The 21,637-nt window shown below is 37.7% G+C and overlaps 2 protein-coding genes across 4 annotated transcripts in view; one reads left to right on the forward strand and one right to left on the reverse strand.

Moving 5' to 3' along the window:
* The window catches only part of LOC116992462 (pseudouridine 5'-phosphatase), a 67,110-nt gene extending 60,141 nt beyond the window's left edge, over nt 1-6,969 (reverse strand). The window contains exon 1 of the mRNA XM_033052131.1: nt 6,257-6,969. Coding sequence (XP_032908022.1) covers nt 6,257-6,335 — 79 coding nt within the window. The 5' untranslated portion in view covers nt 6,336-6,969. The remainder of the gene's footprint in view (nt 1-6,256) is intronic.
* STS (steroid sulfatase) overlaps nt 6,183-21,637 on the forward strand; it is a 106,960-nt gene continuing 91,505 nt past the window's right edge. For 2 of the 3 annotated variants that reach the window (XM_033052129.1, XM_033052127.1), the window contains exons 1-2: nt 6,183-6,287; nt 7,102-7,281. The gene's annotated coding sequence lies outside the window, so the exon portion shown is untranslated. Of the gene's footprint in view, nt 6,288-7,101; nt 7,282-8,702; nt 8,763-21,637 lie in introns of all 3 variants that reach the window. The other variant, XM_033052128.1, reaches the window with a different exon arrangement.

Raw genomic sequence — 21,637 nt, forward strand, 5'->3', positions numbered from 1 at the left:
AAATTAAGATGTTCTGAAAAACTGCACTCTCAAGAGTTCAATTAGCCAACTCACAACAAGGCTACATGAATGAATTACAGCTACTCAGAACAAGAGCTGCAGAGCTGGGTCCAAGATGGCACAGAGTGTAACTATTGCCAGTATGTAGAATAATAAATCCAGGGTTGTTAATGCTGTTTTTCTTCTTAAGTAAGAAGAAAATTGGAATACAGCACCTAGAAATTGTGTTATTATAATGGAAAATTCTATGCACCTTTTCTTTGTGTGAAATTCTGTTCCATTTATGACACCTTATTATTTACATTCAAAGCAAAATAACTGGAACTTTATACACAAAACTGTTTATGTATGCAACAAATCCTTATCATCTACAAACAGATTTGAAAATCTGCTTTTAGGCATAGGAAGAGATTAATTTTTATAAATGGTCAAATGGCTGTATGTGCCCCTAAAATCAGCAAACAGAACCTTTACACTCCTAGCATTTTCAAAACATACCTCTCCACTTACTACAGGCTCTTTATACAATTGCAAATGTGTAACAGTCAGAAAACAAAAGCCACATTATTGAAAGGGAAATTGGAAAACTCTTGGGATTAACTTGTTTTGCATGTGGTTTCTCTTTTTTTTTTTTCATTTACTTTATCACCAAATGCTTTGAGTCTGGGGAAACTAACAAATAAGCACCAAAAATACATTGTATTTGTGTGTAATTTCTGTGCAATATTAAAATCAAATCATGGATCTTTCACCTTGGAAGCATTGCTTGGTTAATTTCTCAAGAATTAAAAAATACCATTGTTAATGCTGCCCATGGCATTTTGAAATGTGGTAGCCATTACAGAAATCAAAACAAAACCCACAAACCCCCCTCTCCCCCATTGAATGTTGAACTTATCTCTGGTTCTGGATTATTCTAACCACAAATAACAAGCAACCATGTGGATGGGCAATTTGGAAATCAATCAAAGGAATAACAGAAGTCAGACTCTGGGTTAGTATATTTGTTATGTTCTTGTCAAAATTTTCCTTGCTGTTAAATTAAAACGTTAGCATTCAAGCATATGACAAATCTTATTTACTGTATTTATGGTTAGTTAATTCTCAATGAGGAGCTGTTTCACTTATGCCCAAGATTTGCTCATCAAGCATCTATAGGGTATTTTAATCTAATAATATCCTTAATCTCTTTAGTTTACTGAACACAGGGGCAAGAGAGTATTTTCCCTTCCCTCTTTGTTCCAAAAATCAGATGGAAAGTGAGAATGACAAGAAAGTAAGTTTCCACTACACAGAAGCAGAAAATAGGCTTACAAAGATTGCCAGGTTATAGCCTAAGAAGATTAATTCCTGCACTTAAGGCATAACATAGACCAATCTAGAGAGGAATGATGTTTAATTGAATTGGTGTTATTTGCTAGGATGCAGAAGAAATAGGAACCTGTTTTAAATAAAAGACAGTATGCACATAAGCAAACTCCAGCATGAAACTCTCATCAGTTTTCTTATAACAGCCATCTCCTAGGCAACTTGTGCAATAAAATGAAAGTAAGAATACATTTTTGACTTCTGACCTTGTAACAAAGAGTAGGTTAACACTGGGGAGAGAGAAAACGTTGAAATTCTTGTGAATCACACAACACTACAACAAATTTAACTGCAAGCTAATTTCTTCTACATTATAGGCCAGAAATGACCTGTCTGGCCAGCCATGCAGGAGTTGCACAAAACACAGCAGTCTTCACACAAAGGAGAGAGTGGCTATAAAAGCAGCAACTTCTGGTCCCAGTTGCCTTAACTACTTTTCATCCCTCTAGAAATGGTCACAAGCATACCTGTGCCTGTACAGTCCAACATGACTTCGAGTTATGGTGAAGGTATCTTGCAAAACTAAGCTGCTTTAGGAACCATCTCATACTTGAACACACTGACTTATGCAAAGATACTGTTTTCCAACACTAAGGGGCACTGGCAAAGATAATAATTTACATAAAACAATCCCTACTCCTAGAAGAAGTTTAAAAATACGTACATGACTAAACTTCCTATACTTCCTATATAAAGTGTCATGTTCTTTGCATGTTAGTTTAGCTCTAGCTCAGCTTTAAGTACAATGCTAAGAAACATCTTATCTTTGCAGCCATTTTCCTAAGTTCATTTGTCAGTTGGGAAAGGTTAATATTATACATGCAGTTTGTAGAGAATTTTAAATGTTTTCAGCCCCCTACAAATTTAATCACAGATCAACAAAGGCAACATATAATCCTATCTGTGTTTTGGTAGTAGGGTTGCTAGTGGCTACAATTATATAACAAAACCACTTGTCACAGCTTAAAAAGAAACCTATGCAGTAAGTTTATAAGATAGATCCTGGGGGGCATTACTCTAGTGTATATTTTGTACAAGTTAAATATACTTTTTTTTTTCACTATCTCTAGCACTGATTTTATACATTTTTACAATATGCTAAAATGCCAGGATCCAAATTGTACAACTATAACAACAGAATTTATTTAGGTATCAAATATCTCCAGTTTCTGTTGTTGCTGTTGTCAATATTATTATTATTATTGTTATTATTATTATCTGTTAACCCTGTACAATGTGTTGGATAAGCGCACATGTAAGCAAGTTCAATATTTTTAACTGTACCACATACTAGTGGTTAGAACAGTACTCTTCTGTAGGACCACATTTTGAGAAAAAAAAAATCTACTATTCTGAGCATTTAATGTTATTATTTGCTGTAGGAAATCAAGTAAAAATTTAACTTAAGAAATGCAATGCTTTAATTGAAGTGCTGGGGGGTTTTGTTGTGTTTTTTTGTTGTTGTTCGTATTGGGGTTTTTTTGAGAAAAACAAAAAGTACAACAAAAAATAAGATGTAGTTATTCCTTTTCCTCTGGTTTCCATTACACAGTGCACCACTAATCAACTATGCTAATTAATGAAGCTGCATGAGAGGGTGATCAGTCACTGGAACAGGCTCCCCCAAGCAGTCATCATGGCACCAAGGCTGTCAGAGTTCAAGGAGCATTTGGACAAGGCTCTCAGTCCAATGTTTTAGTTTTCAGAAGTCCTGCGAGGAGTTGGACTCAATGATCCATGCGTTTGGGACAGAGATGGGATGGAGTTGAGCTGCAGGCTGTGGCATGCGCCTGAAGGAGCACATGGCAGCAGAGAGCTGACCTGACCTTGGCAGGAGGTGCCACGAGTAGAGCCCTAGGGAGAGGAGCCTGCAAGCTGATAGAAGGGTGAACAGCGCGTGATCACCCCACAGGAGGACATCTAGAAAGTGTTGCTGATGTGGCAACAGGGGATAGGTCATGTAGTGAGAATTACCACGCAAGGAAATACTGGGCCTTGAAAAGTGTATAAAACCAGCTCATTTCTTTGAATAAATGATTCAGATTCCCTGCTGGTCTGAGTCCATGCCTCAGTCATTCACATTATGCATCATTTTAAGCTGAGATTTTCTGAGATAACCTGAGATATACTATGTATAGCAAAGCAGGATGCAACTGCTGCACATTAGCACAAAGTCTGTTTTTTCTGTTACAGTGGGAGTTTCCCACAAAAAAGAAGCCCAATTAATATTACCTATTAAAAATATGATATCTGGAAGTGCTGTCACATACTTCACTTATGAAATGAGCACATTGCTTTGCAGTGCTAACTTCCATGCAACTGGAACAACAGGCAAAAACCCTAAAATTCCATCCAAGAGCCCAAAGGGAAAAATTAGGTAATAAAACAATTTTAAAAATAATAATAAAAAAGTAGATTGCATTGATTAACAATGCAGATAAAAATGGTATTAGATAACCTTTGAAACAATGATACAGAAGGACTCTGAATGAAAGGGTAGAAGTATTTGCACAGGCAGTTCAGAGGTAGTAACTTTGGTATGGAAAGTAAGCTGATATATCAAGGTGTGACTCAAGGACAACTTTATCAGTCTCAATTATGTTACAGAGGGAGGGGGGAGATAAAATATCAGTTGATATACTCAGTAACATTTTCACACAGCCTTAGCATTAACCAGTAAAGTATAGGATGCAGATTCTATGGGTAACGCTGGGATTGTTTCCAAAGTCAAGAACCTTGTAAACTCCTCAGACCTCATTTATGAATTTTACACTCAAAAGATTTTGGAAATCTTTCCTTGATCAGAAGCAACTATGTCAATCACAGAAAGCAAGTTCATGGCATGTTACATCAGATGAATTTAATGCTCAATTATTCTCATCGTTTATAGATCAATTTATATTTGTTCTATAAAATCAGCAGGGTTCAGGTGAAAACATCTAAAATAGTAATCTACATTTGCAGACACTATTTTGTGGGGGAAAATTGCAACACTTGAAGCTTCAGATTCTAAAAATTGCAGTCAGCTATGGGGGCACTTAAAGTTGATAATAATAGATTTTCAGTGTCAAAACTTTTATTTGTGCTCTTTGAAAGAAAGTAATTTTTGGTCTGTTTCTGTAGCTTCTTGAAATATGTATGTTATTCATTTTATCACTTCCAGTGAATACTATGTGACACATTAAAAACTTCATAAGAAAATTATGGTGTTCTTTTTTAGGTTAACATCAATATGACTGTTTGTCTCACTCATAAGATATACAGGAGCTAGGTTGGGCAGAATGAATCTAATTTGTGTATCCCTTTTATCATTCTTTCCCCCAAAATACTCCAAATTTCTTGAAACATTTAGGAATCTTGGGAAAGCCCAAGCAGTCTCCTGGTTGCCTTTTTGCCTCCCAAGGGTCACTGCTCACCATGAAACAAATAGGTTCACCAGAAATGTTAAAGGTTTTATAGTATTCAGAAGCTGAAATATACTGAAGTCCTCTGAAATGAAGTGCACATGATGAAAATCACCACGGTAGTGTCAATTTTACTCATCTACTGGAAGATACTTGAAGAATATTTTCAGTCTAATCCCTTGCAGCTGAAAGATTTCTCAAACACAATATACACTTTATATGTAACTTTTTTAAATACAAGAAATCTTATACATGTATCATTACCAATACTGAGTATTGTCTGTGTGAAGCAGATTTCCAGCTTCTGACAGAGAGCAGTAGTAACTAAAAAAGGCTTTCCTGAAACGTCTAAGGATAAAATTAAAATAACTGGTTCTGGATTATAGAACTACACACCTGTATCCCCAGGTTATTTGAGACTCTAGTGATGAAGTTGAAAATGCCACTAACTCAATCACTGTTTTGCATAGCACAAGATAGCCATTTTTGTTTTAAAAGGTAAGTGTGGATCACCTTCACCACAGCCCTGAAGGAGGGAAAAGTGCACATTTCTTGGAAACACACAGTGCAATTCATCAGACTTCACAGCAGTCTTCCCAGAAACTGCATCAATTCAGGCTGAAACAAGGCACACGCCTTTTAAGAGTTCACCTACATCCAGAACCGCTTCCTCTGTGATAACTCACACGGACTATTTCAAAAACTAAGTCACATACCAAAATATTCCATTATTCCTCAGCAGAGGGTCCTGATTCAGAGAACAGTTAGCAGTAGACTTAAAAACTGTCCTAGTTATAGAGACTATTCAAACTTCAGCACCCAATTGAGCTGCAGCGCGGGAAGTGTCAGGTTACAAAGCAGAAAGTCTGCTGATACCAAACTAAGAGCGGACTATCAGACTCTTCAGTGGAGGCGGTAGGTGTGGAGGCTACCGAACGTTGTCCTGCCGTCCGAGGCTCGCTGCTCCCGGCCTCGGGCAGTGCCCGGGGTCCCCCAGCCCCACGCTGCCCGTTCTCCTCCATACCCCCTTTCTCTGCCTTTCAGCCCCAACCTGCCCCTCAGCGCTCTCCCCACAGCCACCCCAACCTGGCTCAGCCCTCCGCCAGCCAGAGCAAGTGCCTTATTCGCATTCAGCTCCCGGTCTGTTACTTTAAGGCGAAATCTGCCCCCGAAAGGCAGCAAGTAGCGGAAGGAGGAGAAGGCATTAATTCGTTTCCTGTTGCTTTAATCCCTTCACTCTGGTTTTAGCAGCGCCGCCCGGGGCGTTCTGGCTGCGTGCCCGGAGCGGGGAGGCCGTGAATGAGCAGCCACAGGCTGGGCCGCTCAGGCCGCGGGAAGCGGAGGGGGAAGGGAAGGGGCAGGGGCTGCTCGCCGCCAGCTACGGCCCCTCGCTGTCCCGGCAGGCGGGCCGGGCCTGGCGGCGCGGCGGAACCCACCGCAGCGGGGGCCCGGCCGTGGAGGGGAGAGGGGCTCAGGCTACGCACCCAGCAGGAGCCCGTCCATGTCAAAGATCAGGTGAGTGACCGGCTGCAGCGCGGCCGCCGAGGAGGAGGAGGCGGCCATGGCGAGGCAGAGCAGCGGAGCGCAGAAGGAGCCGAGGCAGAGGGAGCCCGCAGGCACTACACTGGCCGGGCCGGGAGCAGCGCGGGGCGGCCGGGGACGGGCGGCGGTTTTAGTAGCGCCTTGGGGCGGGCCGAGCTAGCGGGACTTTTGGTCTGTATTGTTCGACTTATAAAGCAAAGTCCATTTCTGTTCTTGGGGCTTTTGGCAGAACAGCACTTCTTGCCCAGAGAGGTTGTGGAGTCTCCCTCTCTGGAAATATTCAAGAACCATCCCGATGCAGTTCTGTGCTCTGGCATGACCGTGTTTAGGCAGGGAGGTTGGACCAGACGACCCACGGTGGTCCTTTCCAACCACAAATATTTTGTGTTTCCTAAATCCCGTTTGGTGTTGCTGGCAGGAGACAAAAGAGTTGCTCTCAGGTTGACGCATTAGACAGTGTCTCCTCTGCGTGCCTGTGTAGATATTTACAGGGGTAATATTCGCACCAGACTGTAGTTGAAACAAAAAGGTGTAAATCCGTGTAAAACTGTGAGGAAAGAGTAAAATAACGGGGAGAAAAAATCTGTGAGGAAGGAGTAAATCTTTCTCTTACAGGTTGCTGAGTGGAAGAATGGTTAATTGAAGGCTGGTTTGGGTGTTATGTGTTTTTTGTTCTTGAGCTGAAGCAAAATCTTCCTGCAGGACACGACATCTGATTTTTACTGGGCAGTTGGGAGGGAAAGAGGGCACTGAACTCACATTTTCCCTTTTGTATTTTTTCATACAGGTAACTCTCCACTGGGCATCAAGCTCATTGAAGCACCAGTTGCAGAGGCAGACATGAGAAGAGCTGTGTCAGGCTCCCAAGGTGACATGCTGGCATGAAGATGTGTACTGCTATGCCTTTCTGTGTGAGGGCACTGGTTAGTTGCAGCTTCATATAGGAGAAGCCCTGTCTCATTTGTAGGTAGGCCTTGCAGCAATTCTTTTTTCCTAACAGTGCCTTCATTTGAATTGGCAACACTTCACCATTTTAGCAAATTAGTGAGGGCTTTTAAAGCCTTAACTGTAGGTGTCATATAGCTGTATTTAAATTTTAATTTCATCTCATTAAGCATCTCAAAACCTATCCCTTGCAAGTACACTTAACCTACATTTGTATGAAGTGTAGACACAGAATTCTCATACCTTCTCCTATTCGCGAAATAAGAAGACAAATAAAATATCCTTGGCCCTTACTTGTACCTTTTGAATAATAAAACTTGACTTTCAAACAAAGTATTTTTTGAGTTTTGGGTTGGTTTTCTCTTTTTTTCTTGTCTCATTCTGATAGTGGTGCTTAGGCCCTGTCTGTGTAGGCTAGGAAAAGGATTGTGCACAGTACCTTCAATGTCTACAAAAAGTTCATGTGTAGTCATGAAATTGGTTCCTGTGTAGATTTAAGAAAATGTCTCCTGAGCTTTCAAATAATTTTTTTTGTAACCTTACAATATGTGAGTATTAAAAATGCCCATGGCTGTTTTGTTTCTGCAATAAACACTGTGCGACAAGTCAATATTCCAGTTTTGTTTCCAGCAAATGTTTATAGTTTCCTTTGTAGCACACTTAGGTGGGAGCATAGCTATAATCACTAAAGGTAAAATCGTAAATACAGTATGCCACAAAAGTGTTACGCTCTTAAAGGGAATTAAAAATAGTAATTTCAGTACTTAAAATGATAATGCTGTTCTAAGAAAAAATGTGATTCTGCTGTAAGAGTATGCACGTGTGACAAATATTTAAAGAGGATGGGTAATGATGTTGTATGACAGTGGTAGATTTATCAACTTTATAATTAGCAAATATTCTAAAAAGCTGTTTTTTAATTGTATATATGGTGACAGAGTAAAGCCTTTATTTATTACTCAATGGATATAGTTTATCTTATTACCTTGATTTGTTGTTCTAATTAGAAAAAAGTATTTGATTACAATTTCCATTGCTTCTAACCTCCTAAAAAGGGGAGAGAATCGCTATTTTTAGCATGTAAATGCCCAGTTCATCTGAGGAAACAGGGGTTTTGCAAAACTTTTGAGTATTTAAAGTGGGAATAAATCATAGGCAATCTATGTGAAAGTAGCCCACAAAATTAAAGTGTAATACAGAAACTGAATATTTTTAGGGTTAAATGGTCTGGTTTACAAATGCTATGGTACACGTTTCAAGACTGTCACGTTGCTGACAGGCTGATGACCTCAATTTTCTTTGCTTTGCTCTGGCTCATCAGTGATAATCAGTGTGATGTTAGCTTACTTGATTCTTCAAAGCTCTGTTCAAACACAGGAAAATCTTCCCAAGATAGACAACTGTTTAGGTTTATTCTATGTGACTAAGTCTTTTTACTTACAGAATGAAATGAAGTAAAAGTCCAAGCAATTCATGGTGGAGCACAGTTTTCTAGAGACATAAGTAAGAAAATGTTCTGATCTAAGTCTTGTTTGAGCTGTCTTAAATGTCTGTATCTAATGACTCGCCAGTAGTATTTGATTTTGTTGTGGGATTTTTTTTTTCTTGAAAAGGAGTGAAAATTTTGTAGTGAGAATTGTGCAATTAATTTTTTGTTTGCTACTGTTTTTCTGTTACTTATTTGAAGCTGGCTTTGAGTTACAAGGACTTCAATAACTTTAGAGTTTTGGGAAGCATAGTGTAGTTGACTTGCAGTAACTGTGAACACCGATAATTAATTGTATTCCTACAAACCTGATGTATATCTATTGAGAAACATGAACTTGGATGAAATAACAAAGATGTAATTCTATAACTGGACTTGAATCCTGGAAAGTCTGAGGAACACAACTTCATGTACATTTTTTAAATTAATTAAAATTGCTATCTGGACATACACCAAAGCAGGTATATGGTGTTACATGGTATATATTATATATATTTGGATGTCCAGGTTTTTAAACAACTTTTAAGTAACTGCCTGTAGGTAGCCCTACTTAACACCAAGCAAATCTGTTTTCTTTGGTTTCGTAATAATGTGTTAATATCTCATTGATTTTATTGTTCTTGAATGTGAGATAAAGTAAAAATACTCAGGTGCCATGGGGTTATTAAATGTGCAACACAATGTTTTATGTACTCAGTCCTCTTAACCTTTTTTTAACCTCTATGCTTGTTTGAATTTGCTTTGAGGCTGAAAGTTTTGTACATCACTGAAATGTATATGACTGAATTATTTCCTGGAGCGTAATAGCTTCAGAATATGGTTAAGTGTAGGTAGTAGTAGGTAATCCATTTCATCCAATAATTGCAGTTTCCTATTTCACTATTTCATATTGTGCTCAAAGCACGGATTTGCTTACGTATTTCTTGTGCCATTCATAGGAGCATCATGCACTATGTGTTTCACACAGAAATTACTGACTTTATTTTTCTTTTTCTGCAGGCACCTTGACAAAGAGGATAAACAGATTATAATCCGTTTTGGTTTGAATATTAAAAAAGAATCAAAAGACTTGAATAAATCCAGTAATTTAAAAGCTTTCTTAATGATTTACATAAACAGCTGTTAAACCCACTATTAGTAACAAATTACTTGGCATGACTTAGAATTAAATGTAAATTCAGGTATCAACTACGATTCTCAACAGTTGCTATAGTTAAGCCTATAAGCCTTGAGAAAATGAAACCCCTCTCAGTGCTGGATGTCACCAAACACGAGCTTTTCACCTTAAGATTATGAATTAGGTGAATTGTCTTGTTTCAGTTCATGTTTTTATAGGTGCAAAATGGACGATGACCATATGTCTTGAAGCAATTAAATAGTACCATGCAACTCCTGATCTAGGTCACGTTTCATTGATTACAAAAGGTAAAAGTGTGTATATATGCACTTTGAATCAATCACGTGTGTCTTCTCTCGGCCAAGCAAGCAGGGCTAGGAGAGTGTTTTCTAGATTTTGGTGTTGACCACCGGTTACAAGTGTGTTGATTACAAAGGCATGGAAGATGATGTGTTACACTGCAAGATAGTGAAGTGAGGGTACGTGTTTATCTCAATAAATTTAGATGAGGCACTATTAAACAACAGTGAGAGGTGAAATTCTGGGAAAGCTAACCAAGCACACAAGAGGGAACAAGAGAGTAATGCTTTGATATTTTTAGATGTCAGTTGCTGTTATTTATTGATGGGGCTGTACAACAGAGCAAAGTTTCTGAAGCTGGGAAAGGAAGCCTTAATATCATGCTTTAGGGCTGTTTTTTCTTTTGTTAAGGTCACTGAGAACCATTTACTCTCCTTTATGGATTATGACTTAGCTTGTTGACATACTTTTTGGTCTTTTAATAAAATATTGTCTGTACACGGGCAAGTTGTTCAGGTGACTAGCAGCGTCATTGTAACGAAAATCCTAATGTGCCTAATAGCTGGGTCCTGCTTAGCCTTAAACTATCAGAAAGATTAGGACAGAAGAGATTGCATCCCCTGATAAGATACGAAGTGTTGCATCCTGCTTTATTTTTCCTGTAAGATGGCTTGGTGTGTAACTTTCATTTATTTATTTAACTTCCTGTTGGTATAGGAACCTAAAACATTTGTTATTAACTTGGTTTTATTTTTTTATCTGCATGTGGATTTAATTGGTTTTTAGTTCATTTTACTACAGTTTGGTTGTTACAGATTATAGGAAAAGTTTTGTATTTGTACTGACATGTGGAATGCACATTCTGTGAACCTTTCTGAGCAAGTCATCTGTCACTTGGTTGCTGACAGTAAAGGTGAAACTGAATGCAGTCACCCTTCCAGTGGTCCTTTTCAGTCTTGTGTTCCGAAACTCAGCCTTTTCAAAGGCTGTGGTAATTAGATCTTCAGATGGAGAAGAGAGAGAAAGAATTGCGATTCACAGGGTCACAAGGTCTCTAAGCCACTGATCTGTAATGCTGCTCCATGTTCAGGTTTTTCATATGCATGTTCCCTACTTGGGATGCAGCAAGCTGTGGAGTTGAATCTCCAGAGCTCAGACATTCAGCCTACTCTGGCTGTGTGCCCTCAAAAGTTCATTCTATCCAGAAGAGTTGACTAGAAATAAATGAACTGGCCGACACTCAGCCCAGAATGTTTGCATGATCAGGGAGAGCATGCCGACAACCTGGGGAGTGCAGGGAGGCAGCTGGAGGCCAGCTATCATACAGTATTGTAGCCTTTCGTTCTTCACAGCGATTCTGCTGGTCTCAGCTTCTAGAACTATCTAGGCAGAAAAGCGATAGTACTGTGCTGATAACATATGAAGTAACAACTCTGATCGGGAAGTTGAAATGGTGGAGAGAGGAGAAAGGGCGATGCCAAGCAGAGTTAGTCAGCTTCTTGAGTCCCTGTTACAGCAGAGTTGTGTTAGACATCCAGGAGGTTCCTTACTATGGGAGTTGGGACTTTTCCTTGGCTGCTGGAGTTGATACACCTCCCAACCAAGTAATCATTCAATTTTTTTAATTGTCTTGCCCGAGAAGCTACTGTACTGCTCTCTCGTGTACAGACACTCAAATGTACTGGTAGTATATCTCAGAACATCCTCTTGTGTACAGGCAATGGCAAATACGCTCTGTGACCACTGTTGTGTAAGACACTGATTAATTTTTGATGAGGAAATAGTCCCATCACTAGGCTGTCCACTTACTTTAAGTTCATCTTATGTTTACCTACCTTAAGGAATTAGGTTCAGTATATTGTAACAAAACAGATGAGGAAATTATGTAGCTTTATTATTTTAGACTTGCAGTTGAGATTTTCTTTGTAGAAGACCTGTAACAGACACTTGTTTTCATAAAATATTTATGAAATAAGTGACACCGGTGTAAATACTGATACAGTTAGATGGTTAGATATTAGGGGTACCTAGAAGAATGCAATGAAGTGCTGTCAAGCCAATCAGGCCCTGGCTTTTTTCCCTAAGACAACTAGCTCCACTTAATCAGGTAATCTCAAACATTTCACCTTGAGCTTTGTAAGGTGAATGATTGCTTACACTGACACTGCAGGTTTTCAGGAGTCCTAGATTTCCATTTCATGTACTTGCATAGATGTAAGACCACAAGAAACATTCAAGATCTAGATGAATTCTTTCCAATAGAATTGTATAGGCTTAAAATATCTCCAAAATTATGCCTAAAATTTCCTGAATCTTTCAATGAATCTTTTTCTCTGGTAAGATATTCTGTGTTTTTCCTCTACTCTTCTATTTTACAACTTAATTTCTTTACATTTTCTTTTAAATTTTTGTTCTTTTCTATTTCTTTAAATTCTATTGTTTTAAGTTATGCTTTCTGAAGATTTTAGCATTTTGATTCTCTTCAGCATTTTATGTTGTCTGTATCCTTAGTGAAGTTCAGCATGCGGGTACATTTACTGTAGCTGTGGGATTTATAAATGACAAATAGAAGGTCATTTTTTGCTATTAGACTGCTGATATAGTCACAGATAGATCAACACCTTTGAATTAACATGAGAGTTGAATTACTGTCTTTGCCATAATTTGGTTTTGGCTGCTGCTTAGTCAGGTTGTTCCAAGCCAGAAGCTTTCGTTGCTTTTGTCCAATTTCAAATTTTCGTTATGTTTCTCTTCTATATGTAGTTTCACTAATAAGGAGGAGTCGGTATCATACTTCAGTGAAAGAGATCAGGGACAATATCTCTAGCCCATTAAGAGCTTATTACCTCTTCATACAGTTCAAAATCTCTTTACGCATTTTTAAGTATGAAAAACTACTATCTTACAAGCCTAATGAGGCAGATATCTGCAAGAATCTGTGCTACAGAATGAATTGTTGTATCCCTGTTTCAGAAATGTTGTATGTGTCATTTAGATCAGTGATTGCTACAAGCAGAAGGGGATAAGTATTATATTAATGACTGTGTTTGACAGCCTGGCTCCATAATCTGTTTTTCACTGACTTTTCCTTTTTATGCCAATAATTATTTTCTCATCTGGAAAAATTAGACTAATGCAATTTTCCAAAAACTATTAACAAGACTTTTAATATTAATATGGCTATATATCCTAATGTGCCATGCCAACATTAAGCTTATGTTGTGGCCATGAAACGGGGCATGGTTGGGGTGTATTCTGGAGTTGCAGAGCATGGAGGAAAGCCTATAAGGCTTCAGGGGGCACACAGCTTAATTTGGGATATGGCATTCTTGTCAGCAGCTTCTACCAGCATCAACTAGGGTGATGTTTATGCTGATACTTTCTGAAGTTGGTGTAAATAAAGTAAAACCTTGCCTGATTTCAATTTTTCAGTATTCGGATGATTGTTGATTCTTGAAGGACCTAATAAAGTGTGGGGACCTGAATATCCTTATGCTTTTTCTGACTTCATCACAACCAGGAAATAAAATAAATTACCTTGTAGATCAAATTAAAAATATTTTTCTTACCTGTTCAAGCCCATCTTTCTGTAAAGACCCTGTTCTGTTTATGACTCATGCTAACTGAGACCAGTATTATTTGATAGTCAGAAACTATGGTTATAGCAGCTACAAAACCTAAATCTTTATTCTTGCATGGCATAGCCAACACGTTCTTCCAGCTAAACTCCCATATGTAAGTCCTAACAAAAGTTAATCACAACCATTAAAAAAACCTTTAGACCAAAACCTTTAGACAGTGTCATAGTTCTATGCATAAAAGCCTTTGGGGCTTCCTCAGAACTGTTTAAAGTTCTCTGCAAGCCACAGATTTCACAACTTCGTATAATGACCATTAAGATACCTACATGATTAAAGAATTTTCAGAGGGAAACTTGGCGCTGTTCTTTTGGACTAAGCTGAAGAATTAAGTTTAAGCATCTTTTTTCACTAAAGGTTTGTTCATGTTCTCTAGAATCCAGTAACCCAATTTGTACAAAGTCCCTAGAACAGCAAAACCGTTATCTTTAAATTCTGGGAAAGTGTCTTTCAAAAATAACCTTCTGTATTAGCTACATTCCTAGTGTTTCACTATGATGAGAATTTAATACCCTTTGGTTCACTTTAGCTCTGTTGCTGGTTTGTTTCATTTGAATCTGAGTAAAATACAAGTTTATATTAGCAGATTTATGTGGAAGCAGAAGTATTTACATGTGCACCAGCATCCAGGCAGGCTAAGATAGCAGTGTATTGTGTTTTTTTTTTTACCAAGACACTGTACCGTAGATGAACATTTAGTGGTGTGGTAAAGTTGCATCCTAAACTTCTAAAATTTTGACGGAGATGTTTTGGTGAACTGAAACAAAGGGTTTGCCTTGCTGCTGCTCTACCTTAGCTCTAAAACTCTGCCTTAGTACTAAATTCCAGTAAATTGAGTCATGCATCATTCTTCCTTCTTTTCATCCCAAATACTAATTAAAAACTTAATATCCTTTACCAGTTAAATGAGCTCTTTTATACATATGAATATTCATAAGTAAATTGGTAGATACTGACTCACATTTGTGACCAGAAGTCCAAACTACCTTAAAAAATAGTGTTTCTAACATATTATGGAAGAAAAAAATACGGACTCTGTGTTCATATCCATGTGGAAAAAGAAACCCAAACCACACAAACACCAATTGGCCAAAATGGATACTATAATCCCTTAAGTAACATAGATCGTTGGACAATACATTACTGGGTAACATAGTACTCTATTGGCCATGGCTAAATGCAAGCCTCCCTGTTGGCATTTCAGTTTCACTCCTGCTGTAGCTTTGAAGTCAGCAAGTAATTGTCATTTTAGCACCCTTTAGTGGTGTTTAATGAAACACAGAAATGAAAACCAAACAGGCAAACTCCCTCTATTCAGTCTTCTTTCAGTACTCTAATTTGAATATGAGAGGATGTTTATTTTTACACTCATTAACTCATTGTGATCTTTTGCATACTGTTATAGTTAGAATGAATAGATCTTTATACACTGCATTTTGGTTTTCCATATCAAATGCCTTGAATTGTCATGCTAATTAGCGAAGACAAGTCTGTTTTTCATTCATTTTATCTGTATTTTTTCATACATGTTTTTGTTTTATCATTAGTTTATTCTAATTTGCATAATCACAAGGTTTTGAATTAATGTTGCTTAATGATTGTTTTAATAAAATTTACTGTAAGTGGTTATTATTACACATTTAAGAGTTGCAGTGTATGTGTGCAAGAAATGGTGTTTTGCCAGTGGATGTTGCTTCTCATCTGTTGTATCTCTAGTACTGCTTTTTTTGTCCATATACAGGGGATTTTTAATACCTTCTGAAATATTATTAATCTAAAAATATCATTAATCAAAGCGATTAAAAAGTAATTACCTATTTGTTTTAGAGAAATTGCCAAGATTTTTGAAAATTATCTTTGTATTCATTTGTTAAAGCTTTGAATAAATGCAAGACAATAGCACAGGCTTTCAAAGGCTTAAGGCTAGCATTTCCTGTTGGTATTTTAGATAGAGAATTCTTTCAAAGTTGTTAAAGTAGAATGTTATTTTAAGAGAGACAGAGGAAAAATGCAGAAGAAAGCTCAGGATAAGCTGTACAGATTTCCTGAAGCACAGAAAAATATTATTTAAACTTTGCATTTAGTCAGCTGTTCAGAAATCTTGATTCAATTTCCAAGTGACGATTTCTCACCATCATTGTGAGCTCTCAGGTTTTGCCTGGAAGCAAAATTTCATACTTAGGTTGTAAGGCTTGGATTCTGTTAAGTTTCATCAGCAGTGGTTGTCACATCTTTCTTTTCCTGATCAAATTTTCTTGTGACAAATACATAAATTGGGGTGAGGAGGACAATAGCTGAGAAGGAAGGTAATGTGTCAACTAGCTCGGACTTTTTGAAGTTTAATGAATGATTTTTCACTTTAGGGTCCTTGGGCTTTCTGAAAGCAATAATTTTCTGGGAGCACATACAGTTTCTAAGACAATGCATATTAAAGAAACCAGGATGGGCTCTAGTGTATGGTGCTTATAAAAAGTGGAAAAGTTTGAAAAACACTGATCTGAAATTACGCTTTAAAAAGTGTTTCAGTGCAACTTATCCAAAGCTACTACGTAGATATTATGTAGGAATGCTTCCCATGTGTACAGAAGGCAGAAATGTGCCTGAGATACTGGCACAGCCCTTGTTTTCCAAAAATACAGTGCAAATTCATGAAAAAGTCTAACAGGAGATCTTCAGTAACAAACTAAAACATGCATCTTTCTTAGGCATATGTATATATCCATTATGAGAACATGGTGAGATTGTTTCGTGTTAGTGAAGCAGTGTCTTATCAAGAAATCCTGTCAATCGTGTTTAAATTATCAGTGTTGTTCCTCTTCCCCTCCACCTTTCTGTTTCACTTCGTGTGACTGGACTTTGCACCCATATACTGATAAGTACACAGCCATGTTGTTTGCACAGGAGAGGCAAAAACTGAGACAATTCCGTGCTGCAAGGTAAAACACCCTTTCTACCCAAAAGTCTGTATTTTAGATACAGTTTAATTGAAAACATTGGGGTAATACGTAGTTGGAGTTAATATTCTTTCACAGCTCAAAGAAATTCTTCATGGCAGAAAGTTAGCAATTATGAGAAATAATGACATATTCAGTGTTGTCTTTTCTGCATTAACTTAATACAATGTATTTTTTGCAACAAAAAGGAAGTTGTTGAAACCATACACTCATGTCTTTAAGATACCATCAAATATAGTGGCAAATTATTTTGCAGCACAATGCACTTTGTTACCAGGTTCTGCAATGGAGTAGAACATTCCTTGCCTTGAACAGATTAAAAGGAGTATAAGCATTATTTAAATCTGAAGGCATTTTGAAGAAAATACCAGGATCTTTATGAACTAGATGATTTTCCAGCTGTGCTGCAGCAGTTTTTTTCTTAGCACTTAAACTGTGGTTGTTTAAAAAGTAATGTTAAAAGTGTATGTAATTTTGATTACAAGTCTGTTTCAAGGATCAAATGGAAATGAATTGTTAAATAGTTTGGGAGGGGGATAGGTTATGAAATAAGCTTGTAGTTTTGAACTGGTTCATGTGCAGTGTATGTAATCTGAAATAGTTCATTCAGTTCAAAGATGGAAGTAACTTTTAAAGGGATATTAAAGAAATCTAATATTTTCCTTTGTAACTTCTTACACATTCAACTTGCAAACTTGGTGTAAACGCAGCTTCTGAGGGGAGAGTATCTGTAAGAGGAATCTCTGAGATAGAGGAGAATGGCAAAGAGTAACAGAAAGGGAAAAGGTAAGGAAAAAATCATCACTTCTGGACAGGTTGTATCTGCCTGGCTTAAACAAAAAAATTGCATTTGAGTAACTATACTGAGACAAGAAGAAGGAAGATACAAGAGAAGCCTATATAACCAAAACAAGTGTTGGAACAGAATCTGACCATGTATGTATTGCTTGCTATGAAGTTTTGTAATGACTCATTAATATGTATTCCATACATCCTGTGTTCTCACAAACATGTATTTTGCTTTTGCCCTTAGGATGCTCTGTAGGTGGATTTTAGTAAGACCTGTGTTAAAGCCCTGTCAGTCCAACAGCTGAGGCTGTGCTAACACAGGGAGAGCCCCAGTCGCCAATAGGGAGCACTGTGTACTGCTGGCCCCTGGAAGAACCTGTGTTTAGGGAAGTCATGGAGGAGGCAGGCAGCGAGGCACAGCAGCACTGAGGTCAGTGTCTAGTGCGAGAGGGGCAGTGACAATAGCAGCACCTGGGCAAGCAGATTTGGAGGAGTCGAGCCACTGCATCCAAAAGGTATTTAGTCTCAGTTTACACTGATGGCACACTGATACAGGATTCTTGAGTAAGAAGGGATTTGAAATAGGGTAGAGCATGGTTTAGAAAGATTAGAATTGCTGAAGAGTTTGAGGGATGACTTCTTGATTATATGAGTAGAAGTTTGGGGATGAGGAGGAATGAAATAAAAGTAGTTTAGGTGAGAAGTTTAATTGAGAGGAGGACTACAGGACAATTGAGATGGCTTTTTAAGAATTGCTTAACAAGAATTGTGGCTATGGCACTCTAGGTTTTGAGTACACAAGTTTGAACAGCTGCAGGTATGCAATGATACTGGTCTTGGGTTTTTTTTTTTTTTGCAGGCTGGGCAAATGTTTCAAATTCCGTGCAAAAATGTCCTCTTTTTGTCTACCATGCTAAAGAATCAGTTGACTAGTCATACTCACAAGGAAATCTTAGTGTACAGAGCTCAAACAGATCTGTTTCTCTCTGTTATTGTTTATATTCTGCACTGCTGACAGAACTGAATATTATGGTGAAGAAGATTAGAAGCTATTGACATGGCTTAGTCACTTAAAAGAGCAGCTCTTACCATCACATCTCCAGGTCTCCTATAGTATTATAATTAACAACTGGGTATGTTTTCTAGTACATCAGTTGTCTAATAATAGCAGTGAAGTATTGTCCTGAAAAAAGGCATTTTGAACAGAGGAACTGATATGTTCTTTCTCATTGATGAACAGAATCCATACTTTAAAAAAATTGTTGTGTTGTACCTAAAGGCCCAAAGCAAAGGAAAACATATTTTCTTAAAAATTTATTTTAAAACATTCTCATACACTAGGAAAAGCATGTTATTTGCTTCAGAAATACTGGCAGCATGCACCAGACGAAGCCAAAAGATAATGAGACCCCTGGAGCTATTACTGAGAAAATTTCAAATGTTAATGGAAAAGCTAATGCTGGTGTACCACAAGAAAAGTTGGTCCATAAGAAAATAGTAAAATGCCTTTTCTGAATACCTTTTAGTTTATTTATGATCTTAAAATGTCACACAAAATAAGGTGAAAATGAAATAAATTGCTGTAGTTTTGAGCTACTAATAATTTTCATTTTGTCATGTTGTGATTTTGCCTCAGCTCCTATGTGCAGAAAAAAATGCTGTTCTGTTTTAACAGCATGAATTTACAAGTTTCATAGAGTTCCTATGTAAGCAAGGAGTAAAGAACTAGAGAAAAAGAAGGAGGGGAAGGAGCAAGAGTTTTCTACTTACATAGGTCAGAACAAACCCAGATACCTCTGGCTTAAATTGCTGTTTTTCTGTATTGCTGTAAAACACTATTTGCATTTCTACACTGTTTATTCAGGTATTTTTATTTTCTGTCTGTATCTATGGATCCACTTAGCCTCTTGTATTGTAGACATATATTTTTAGTTTTAGAATTATTTGCTGTTTCAGGTATCCTTCAGTTTAAGACATTCATTTTAATTTGTACTTAAATATTTTGCCAAGGTAAGTATAGTCACTTTTTTTTTAATTGATGGGAAAGTCAGTTATTCTTTTGTAGAGTTATTAAAATTAGTAAATGGTCAAATCTTTGGAATTGAGATACAGATTTGGTTAATGTATATATGTCTTGTTTTGTAAATGTCTTTGCCTTTTGTCTGGTACATTTTTTAGCAGACTCTTTTTCTATGTAGTTTGCAATCACTATGCAGCTCATCATCCTTCTTTTCCTAATTGTATAAATGTTCTTTCTAGGGTAAACATTTTCCTAGTTTGCAAGACCTCCTAATTTTATGATTGTTACATATTGTTTTCAATTTTGTTTTGCAATGATTGAATTTTATTTTTAATCTATTTTGTACTTTTATTGTTTAGTGAATAATTCTAGTGGAGTATCTTCATTAAAGGTGGTTAGAAAATTACCATCTTACTCCCCTCCTCCCCCCTTTTCTGAAGCTCTTTTTTCATTATATTACTTCGGGGGGAGCAGGGAAATAGCATAGATACAGCTATTATCTTTGTTTTAATTTTGCATTAGGTGCTAAAAATTGAGTAATTTGGAAGTTATTCTTTTAACTCAAATCAAAGTAAAGCAGTAAAAATATCTCCCAGCCCAAAAGAACAAAAAAAAAAAAACTTTGTTTTCACCTTGAAAGTGCTAAACAGGCTATTTTTCATGTTTAAAAGTAAGGGAGAACCATCTCATTTTCAAATTCCCTCATTTAAAAAAGAAAAAACCCTTTTTTTTAACCCGCCTTATTTTTCCTGCTAGAAACACTTTTGTAAAAAAAAATTCAAACAATTTCATTCATAACTATTTGCAGAATGAGGACAACATTCCATGAATATTAGTTGTAGGACAAAAGTAACATAAACCAGATTTTCCGGTTTTAGAAACTGTAGGGAAGGAGCTTGGCCTTTAATAAGCCACTGCTTGTCTATTTTTAATGTCTCTTACCCATGCAGATTAAAAGGAAGGAGAAGCTGGATTTTTATGTCCTGTGAGCCTCCTGCTTATAACAGCTTCACCATAAGTCAGGTGGTCTTAAGTTGTTTTTTGCTTAATAAGCTTTGCCATTTCTCTCCCTGGTAAAAAGTTCACTTTTAGCTCTAGATGGATTCAATAACAGCAAAGAAATGTTTGACTCCTGGTAATCAGTGAAAGTAATTTGCCATTGGATCCATTTATTCCTTTTCATTTTAAATGTGATGGGTTGGCCCTGGCTAGCAGCCAAGAACTCACACAGCTGCTCACTCACTCCCTTCCTTCCTTCCTTCCCCAGGGATATGGGGAAAAATTAGTAGGAATGCAAGTGAGAAAACTGGTGGTGAAATAAAGACAGGAAAATCCCTGTCTTGGGCAAAACCACTTGGGGAATACAAGTTAATTTATTGATAGGTAGCATAAATATTTGATTGGAGTATTGAGAAACAAAACAAAACAAAAGGATAAGCATTTAATCTTACAGGGAAAACAGTTTTCCTCCCACTCTCCCAGGTTCAGCTTCCTCTCTTTCAATTTCCTAGTCTCCACACCTTCACTCCAGGCATCTGGTCCTGCTGTGCTGCTGATGCAGGTTTTGCACAGTCCCTTCTGGGAGGCACTGGGTGGCACACAAGGTTGTAGTCAGTGCTTGGCTGTTTCCCTATGCCACTCCTTGCTCCACAGACTACAGTGCTTTTGGGCACATTCCTGATCCAGGGTGGGACACTTCCTACTGCTCTGGCCTTTTTGTTCTTTCCTCTTCCTCCTCTGCCACTGCATATCACAGCCTTTTCTCTCTGGTCCTCCCCACCCCTCCATTATTTTTGCACTTTTAAAAATATATTTGCCTAAGGGCTCACCTATGATCCGCAGTGGGTCCCTTGCAGAGTTGAGTGGAACTGTGTTCAGCACAGAGCAGCTCCTGGTCTGTCCTCACAGAGGCATCCCCTGGAGTGCCCCTCCATTGTCAAAACAACCTACCTCTTCTTCTACCTCTTACCTGACAGGACAGACATGTGCACCACTGTTCCATGATTAGAACGAATGAGTTTCCCGTGGGGTGGTGGGGGTCAGGAGCAGATGTAAGATACTTGTGCATGTGAGT

Source organism: Catharus ustulatus, chromosome 2 (assembly GCF_009819885.2).
Source record: "Catharus ustulatus isolate bCatUst1 chromosome 2, bCatUst1.pri.v2, whole genome shotgun sequence".
Taxonomy (NCBI): Eukaryota; Metazoa; Chordata; class Aves; order Passeriformes; family Turdidae; genus Catharus; species Catharus ustulatus.